Here is an 8702-nt window from a genome sequence, read left to right on the forward strand (position 1 = left end):
CTATGTATCTCTCTATATCTATCTATCTCTTTCTCTATCTATTCATGTCTCTCAATCTATCTCTATCTATCTCTACCCCTCTCTGTCTCTATCTATCTATCTATCTATCTATCTATCAATCTATTTATGTCTCTCAATCTATCTCTATCTATCTCTATCTATCTCTACCTCTCTCGGTCTCTATCTATCTATCTATGTATCTCTGTCTCTCTCTCATCCAGACATTTGCGGTGTCCGTTTTGAGGGCTTGCATTGAAGATGTCATACATAGTAGACATACAAAGGAGGTAGAGCGATACAAGGACATACATTGATTGATTTGATTTTTATTCAACTTGAGATTTGTCCTCGCATGCTTATTAGTATATATACATCGTTAGGCTTTAATAATGTAGCTTTACATGTAGTTAGAAATCGCAGTGGACAGGATCTGCATTGGATATCCAGAAAGGGCACATAAAAGAATGGATGGGGTTACTGAGATCATGAGCCTAATGAGTGACACTTGAATATAAAATGGAACGCAAAACAAAAGCTACTGAGATCATGGTCGTAATGAGTGACACTTTTATATAAAAATGGAACACTAGAACAAAAGTTAATCATAACACCACGAACTATATATACTACATTGGCGCTCCCAATTAAGCCCGCCCCATGCATGAAGACGGCCTTTGAATTTGTGCACCCCGTGACCCCGGCCCCCAGGTAGGGAATGAGGCCAATTAAGCTGCAGATTAGTACTAGTAGTAATAGGAGTAATTAGCTAGCCCTTCACTTTTGGAAGGAAAATCCAACAGCATCGCAGCTCGAGCTCGAGCCCGAACAGTGGTACGAAGCATGCATGACCCTGCAGCTAGCAGCAGCAGCCTCAGGCAAGCAAATATAGTATACTTTGCATATTTTTCAACAGTGCATGCACTTATGTCAGTACATTTTTGTTGTTGTTGAGCAGAAGGGGTTTCCCCTCGAATTCCATAAAGTAAAGCAGATACGAGTTCGTTTTACGTCAGTACATACGTTGTGATGAGATGCCACCACGTGCGTCGCCGATCCCCGTATGCATGCATGCATGCATACATGTGGCCGCGTAGCGGAAGCCGCGATGAATCTAATCGACATCGAGAAACACTAGCTAGTAATACTACGGTAGATCCCATCGATCATTGGCGCTGCTCAGGGGTCAGAATTCGTTAATTGAATACTTGATGGGTGTCAGATTCGTAATCAGACAGTGGAGAGAACCATCCACGGGAGAAAGAAAGATACTATACAGTAGAAGCTGGTGATCTAGACATAGATCGGGCATGTGGCCTCGCTCCTGCACCTGCACGGCCAGCATGCATGCTCATCGGTTCCCGGCCCATCCGAAGCTGCCGGACGAATGGGTGGCTCCAGCCATACTTGCGTAGCCAGTCACCAGACTATATAAAGAGCGGGATTGGCAGCTGGAAATGGAGACACATATAAATATCTGAGAAAGATCCAAGAAGCTACTCTAGATAGGTGCACAAGGCAGCCTCCTGATTGGGCAGAGGGGTCCTTGCCTCTTGGCGCTTTCAAGTCGCACCGCCGCATCGCATCGCACTGCTGCATGGCTGCATGGCCATCGCACGATGGCGCCTCTTCGCGTGCGTGCGCCCAAGCTAACTGTAGCGCACATCTCGTTGCGCACCGCCGCGGTCCTTCCTGCTTCCGAGGAACCGACAATTGGGAGTCCGTGCAAAGTTCAATGCCATCACCAAGGGCTATGACCTTGAGATGATCATTGTTCTTCTATCCATGATCGCCAACCGTGACACGGAATAAGCTGCTCAATAGACGCATACTAGATGCTCAATAGTGGCTTATTTGGTGCCGCGGTCGGTGATCACAAGTAGAACAATGATGATATTCTCAAGATTGTTGCCCTTGGAGATCGCGTCGACTTTCTTTTTGGACCCGTCATGACACTTGTCACAGTTCCACTGCACGCGCTTCTTCTTGGTCGCGGCAAGGAATTCCATAGGATTTTTAGAGCATTTGGATCATTAGGACGTTTTACCAATGGAGTAAAAAAGAGGCTTGACTAGCTAGATGGTAAAAATTCTTTTTTCTTTTCCTATGGAACTCGGTCCAAAGGAGAAAAAAACCTATATTTTCCCTGTTGTCAATTCCTTTGAATCAAACAGATGAATAATGTCACCATAGAAAAATTCGTTATTCACCTTCTCTACTTTTCCTATCAATCAAAGATGTCCTAAATGGTGATGTTTCTTTTTTGAGAAATTGATCCTTCAGATTCAGAACAGACAAGTTTTTCTTTTGCGAAAACAACCAAGCTACTTTTTTTAGTGCACAATTAATATACAGGCAGACAGATCAAGAGAACTCCCTTTGTATTATCATTCTTGGAACTTCAGATTCTTCAGTATATTCTCGGATATTCTCCTGACCTGAAGAACAAGATAGAAGAATAACCAATCTTATTTACATACTAGGTAGTATACATGAAGGAATAAACAGACCCTCAATCGGAGCCGCGTAAACCTCACATCCTTCCTGAGGGGCAGAACATCGGTATATGTCCAATGTACTCTAGGAAAGGAAGAGTACACTACACAACGGTACGTACGTACGTGCAACCTACTTTATAATTCATGCAATCATGCATGCACGTACGTACGGTTCTCTAATGAACAAATACGACGATGGACAGACACGTATAAACATTGGGTACATCCACAAATTGATGCGTCGACGCGGTGGTATATAGCTTAGGCAGCTGCATGCTAGAGAAAATGTTTCATCAGAAGGAGATGAAGGAATTGGCCATGTCGTACTTCATCTTCTCGAGGTTGGGCGAGATGGCGAACTTGATCATGGGCGGCGGCCCGCAGGCGAGCGCGAGGGTGTCGTCGCCGCCCTCCGGGACGTGCGCCCGCAGGATGTCCTCCGTCACGAACCCGACGCTGAACCTCCACCCGTCCTCCGGCCGCTTCACCTGGTCGATCACGTACCACACCTTGAGCCTCTCCGGGTACTCGGCCGCCCACCGGTCCAGCTCGTCGCGCAGCAGGATGTCGTCCTCGCTCCGGTTGGCGTACACCAGGTGCATCTCCGTCTCGTCCTCCGGCTGGTCGCGCAGCACGGCCTGGATCACCTGGTACATGGGCGTGATCCCGCTGCCGCCGCAGATCATGGCCAGCCTGCGCGCCCGCCGCTGCTTGCCGTTGATGACGAAGTTGCCGCGGCCGGTGTACTCCACGTGCCCCAGCGGGCCCTTGACGTCGATGCAGGAGCCGAGCTGGAGCGACTCCAGGTACTGCGTCATGAGGCCGCCGCTGGGGAACTTGGGGTGCTCGTCCTTGAAGTAGACCTTGACGAGCAGCTCGAACTGGCCGATCTCGTCGACCATGCTCGTCGGCGTGTAGGCGCGCATGCAGAGCTTGCCGTCGATGGTGGCGCACACGAAGATGTGCTTGCCGACGGGGAGGCCGAGCACCTGGTCAGAGGACGGCAGCGCGAAGCGGAAGAGGCGGACGTCGTGGGAGAGCTCCTTCTTGTCGACGAGGCGGCAGGGGACCTTCTCCCGCGGGCTGGAGAGAGCGATGGGCGCGCCGGCGACCTTGGTGGCCTCGCGGATCGGGGCGAGGTGGGAGAGGCTGGACCCGCCGTGGACCGAGTTGTCAGAGTTGTAGCCCGTCCCCGTTGTGATGAGCTCGCCGATGCGGTACGTGTCGAGCAGCGCCTTGGCCTTGTCGGAGTGGATGGCGTCGAACTCCTCGGTGCAGTCGGATCCCGCATTGATGAGGATGCTGTCGGCGCCGCCGGGGTGGTCCTTGAGGAAGGCGGTGCAGTCGTAGACGTGGCCGTGCACCACGATCCACGCCGACTCCTTGGACCCGTGCTTGCGCACCTCGGACATGGTGAACTGCTTGTCGGCGACGGTGTTCATGAACGGAGTAGACGTGCTCCGCTTGAGCCCCGGCGCCGCCGCCTCGGCCGTCTCGAGGTGCTTCTGGCGCGCCATCCAGCCGCCGGTCTGGTTCCCCGGCTGCGTGGGGTGCTCGAAGACCAGCCCGATCTCGCCCTTGTGGGGGCGGCACACGTTGACCTTCACCTTGAACCAGCAGTTGTTCATCATGCCCATGAGGTTCCAGATGAGCTTCTCCGGCTGGGTGTTGTGGGTCTGGTCCCACGCGCGCACCGCCACCTCCTTGGCCCCAAGGAGGTCCAGCACCTCGATCTCCACCGACCAGAAGCACCAGCACCAGTACCGGCCGTACTTGTTCGGCTTCTCCGGGATGTCGAGCGTGCACAACATCCAGCTCTCGCCGCCGTCCAGAGTCACTTCCACTCGTGTGATCTTCTTACCACCACCTACAAAACGCAACGATAAGAAATAAGTGATCATGAGTTGGTGGTTGGCTTAACTAGATGATACCCCCGTGTGTTGCTACGGAGTTGGATATACAGTTACTAAATATGTGTGAAATACTAATAGAACCCTTACGATTTAAACTATGTGAGATTTTCTTGCATAAGCCAAAAAAATATTAACATGAAAGATTATGCATGTCACAATTAAATGTAATGTGATTTAAAATCCACATAGAATGCATTAGTGCATGTTGCATGGTAAGGAATTTTCGTGGGTAGCTCGGGACGGGTCCTAGTGGAACGGCTGCACCAATTTTGATGATGTGAAAGAAGACATGTTGAGATAATTAGAATCAGTGGGGATCTCTCTTTGAAGTACTAGTACTTACTCCTTCATTTTCATGAGTACTAGGATACATGATTACCGTCTCCTAATTAATTAGTGCAATAGTTAAGAGATGCTCCCTCCTTGGCTTGAAAAGAAGGTTTTGATATATAAAAGTCAAAAGGGCAATGTTTGACCACATAAAGAAACATTCAACAACTAAAAATACAAAATCAATATCATTAAATATACGATAAAATGTGTTTTCATATTATACATATCTACTGTTATGGTTGCCGGTGGTTTTCCAGTAAATTTGATCAAGCTTTGCGTTTGTTTGTTTTCATAGGAAATGTATGTGTCTTGTCATGGAGCACACAGGGGGTACTTAACAAACGCAACGTTTTCCTCTTCTTCTTTTAAGCAGGAAGTTTGTGTCGGCAAGCAACCTCGACACCTTTCCCGAGGCCCAAGTTGGAATATTCAGTAGAAAGTGTTGCTGCTAGATTCCGATTCCACTTGTTGATGATTGGCTGGCGGACAAGTGCCCGTTCCAAAATGGGACGAATCATGCGGGCATGCTTTGTTCAGTTGCCTACTTGCTTTTGACTTCCCCACTAGTAATTTGTCAAATGATGAGACTTAGCAACATGGCTTCGCCTGATGCTTTTGCTTTGGTTGATGGTCTACGGATGGTGGTTAGGTGTTATAGTTTTTCCGACTTAGTCCCTCTCCCTTTTTTGTTTGGGCCTTTTTTGTCCGGGTAATGTTACACCTACGTAGGGTGGAGATTCTTACGTACCTTACGTGATTGCTGATTTGTCGGTTTTTAATTCGTCGCTAGTTGGGGGCATGGGCCTACCCTAGAAATCAGGGGGGCAGTTTGATTAGTGTTTAAGGTAATTACACATGTTAAGTATAGTATAAGACATGTTTGTAGGCGTAGCATTTTCCTTCTTGTCCCTCTCTGGTGACTATAGCCCGTTTGAATTTCGGCTACTTTAGGTTAGCCATAGTGGGGTAACATAAGTAGTATCATGCTCTTTGGACTTGCAAACATGCTTATGTGGCAGGCAATTAAAAAAAAGAGATTGTTATAGTAACCTAGGTAGATACCGTAACATAATAAATGTGATGCTACTATATGTCATGCATGGCAATAAATAAGATTATCTATGATACTACTAACTTATGATACTATGCACTATAGATATAGTATTATACACTAGTATCATATGCATTATACAAGTATATGATACTCCCACTATGACCAGCCTTAGGGCATTTTATGGGTTCACTGTGTGAACCGAACCAGGAAGCTGGCAGTGTAGCAGAGCCAAATCAATAGGTGTACTAGAGTTACTATTGAACTACTACTGGATAGGAGAAAAATCTGGCTTGTGGCTGCGGCTAGCCACACGAATTGTGTTGTGCCTCCAATTATATGGCTCGCTTTTAGCTTGTCCCTTGCTCTATACCCAAGCCAGCACTCCACCAGGTACGACTTGGCAAACCTTGCCGCGGGCCCCACACATCAGACGAACTATTCCAAGAGCTAGCAACGTTTTATACTACTCCCTCCGTCCCATAATATAAGAAATCTTTTAACACTACACTACACTATACTAGTGTCAAAAACGTTTTTATATTATGAGACGAAGGGAGTATATTATAGCAGTTGTATACTGCATGGCAGCCTCCAGCAGCTACCTTAGCTTTTGGACGGCACCAAGTGGCAGCGACCCCAGAACCACAAGAAAAGCGCATGCAATTTTTGTCAAAAAAGAAAAGTGCATGCATAGGTTTTATATATCTTTTGGTTAGCAGAGAAAGTGCACTCAACCACAAGGAAAACTACTTAACTACACACGGTATCTCTCTTCTCTTCTTGCACCCGGTTTTGAAGCTCGCCTACTGCCACGAGACAACTAAGCTAGGTCGGCTCATATCATATGGTCAATGCTATGGAGGTAGTGGTGGTGGTAGGGGTAAAAATAACAATGAGTGGCCGCCACCACCACCCCTCTCAGCTGTTAGTAGTAGAGTAGTAGTAGAAAACAAGGGACTGTCGCACTCAAGCTGGCATTTCCAAATGCTACCAATGTCAATCAAGTAAGAAAATGTATCCTGTGCTTGGTCAGATCAGATGTCCTGGTGCTGAGCTTTATACTACTCTCATCAACTTTTTTTTTCCTACGTGAGCATAAAATATGGTATATATGTGGTCCTTATGGTCAATGCTACGTACGGAAGCATAGTATATACTCTCTAATTGCGTCATCCTTGGCGTCATGTCATGTAATACATATACCAAGACAAAGAACAAATCTACCAAGCAGCTTCTCTTTTCGATCCTCTGACTTTCCAAAAGAACGTAATAAAATGGATGGACGGGTAGCTGGGTCACGTACCGGAGTATGCGTATCCTTTCATGGTGTATGCGCGCTGGGTGGTGAAGGCGTTGATGGGGAGGATCTCGTCGTGCCCGGGCGTGGTGATCACCGAGTTGGTGTTGAGCTCGTTGATGATGTACTCGGGCCGGTACCACCACGCCTCCGCGTTGGCCAGCTCCGCGTCCACGTGCGACGGCAGCACCCGGTTGTCCTTGAAGTGGTAGTAGTTGTCGGACTCGGCGGGGGTGACGACGATGCGCCGGAGCCACTTGACCATGCGGCCGCCGATGCAGCCGGGGATGAGCACGCGCACCGGGAACCCGTGGTCGGGCAGCAGCGGGTCGCCGTTCTGCGCGTAGGCGAGCAGGATGTCGCGGGACGGGTCGAGCGCCCACTCCCGGGTCACGCTGGTGCCGTACTTGGAGCCGCCGCCGCCGGGGAGGTCCTCGGCGCCCTCGAAGCACACGTTCAGGGCCTGCCCCTTGCGCGACATGATGCCGCACCGGAGCAGCACTTCGCGGAGGCGCGCCCCGCGCCAGACGGAGGTGGACACCCCCGCCGCGCCCCAGTTGAAGCCCACCGTCTGCTGCACCATGTTCTGCTCCTTGCGGCGGTTGCCGGCGCACACCAGCGTGGCGGGCACCTCCGCGGCGGCGAACCCGTTGGCCAGCTCGTCCATGGTGAGCCGCGCGGGGCGGCGGACGAGCCCTGTCACCTCGACCGTCCAGGTGGCCCAGTCGCCCTTTGGCACGGCGCCGTGGTTGCGCACGTAGTGGAGCGGCGCGGGCGTGATGAAGCCGTGGTGCATGAGGCGCGCCAGCGGCGGCTCGCAGTTGAGCGGGTGCTTGCCGGTGAGGCGGATCAGCGAGGGGTTGCGGTCGATCCAGGCGTCCGCCGTGCCCTCGTCCCGCGGGTCGCGCGTCGACGGCTCCACCTCCAGCTGCAGCTGCGAGCCGTACGCCTCCCGCCAGTCCTCCTCCGGCTCCTCGTCCTCCTCGTCCTGCTCCTCTTCCTCGACGATGGCCTTCCGCGGCGGCGAAATGAGCGGGGGGAACCCGCAGCCGCGCACCGGCGAGTCGGCGCGGCGACGGATGCCGCCGTTGGAGGAACCGTTGCGTGCCGGCGGCGCGGTGGCCGGCGCGTCGAGGCGGCCGAACGACGACTGCCGTGGCTCGACCGAAGCGGCCATGGTGCGCTGTGCCGCGTCGTGGGACAAGCGTTGGATGGTTTCTGGATTGGTCGCCGCAGAAGAGGAAAGGAAGGAACCGGCGGCAGGTAGTGGCCGGGAGGGGGCGCGGGATTAGTGAAAAGGGAAGCGGTGCAGAGGCTGGTATATATACACACACGCCAACGCCGACCTCCCGATCGGACTGACGTGCGCCTCAAAAGGCCGCTAGCAGCCCTATCCCCTTATAGTCGACTGGCCTATGACTATGAGGCTCTCTCTCTGTTGCTTCTGCACGCCCCGATCAATTCACTCAAAATCGAAAAAACGATGTTTTCTTCAAAAGGTTTAACCATCTTAATTAGAGCATCTCTAACCGAAATGTGCCTTCCTACTTATGCGGCCCTCAATTTCGCCATCTACATACTCGACTTAGATCTTCGATTAGCACCATCGT

General features: G+C 50.9%; 1 protein-coding gene across 1 annotated transcript; it reads right to left on the reverse strand.

Moving 5' to 3' along the window:
• Window positions 1–2387: 2387 nt before the first annotated feature.
• LOC119342786 (nitrate reductase [NADH]-like) lies at window positions 2388–8394 on the reverse strand. The gene is made up of 2 exons (XM_037614161.1): window positions 7099–8394; window positions 2388–4362 (listed from the first exon to the last, which is right to left on the reverse strand). Exons 1-2 carry the CDS (start codon window positions 8267–8269, stop codon window positions 2789–2791), a joined length of 2745 nt encoding a protein of 914 aa, XP_037470058.1. The 5' UTR covers window positions 8270–8394; the 3' UTR covers window positions 2388–2788.
• Between the last annotated feature and the right edge of the window lie 308 nt (window positions 8395–8702).

This window comes from Triticum dicoccoides, unplaced genomic scaffold (genome assembly GCF_002162155.2).
Source record: "Triticum dicoccoides isolate Atlit2015 ecotype Zavitan unplaced genomic scaffold, WEW_v2.0 scaffold104834, whole genome shotgun sequence".
Lineage (NCBI taxonomy): Eukaryota > Viridiplantae > Streptophyta > Magnoliopsida > Poales > Poaceae > Triticum > Triticum dicoccoides.

Excerpts from the sequence above, each read along its gene's own strand:
- LOC119342786 (XM_037614161.1), bottom strand. The coding sequence starts at position 8,269 with ATGGCCGCTTCGGTCGAGCCACGGCAGTCGTCGTTCGGCCGCCTCGAC. Across the intron at positions 4,363-7,098 it reads GAAAGGATACGCATACTCCG|GTGGTGGTAAGAAGATCACA; the intron begins GTACGTGACCCA and ends TGCGTTTTGTAG.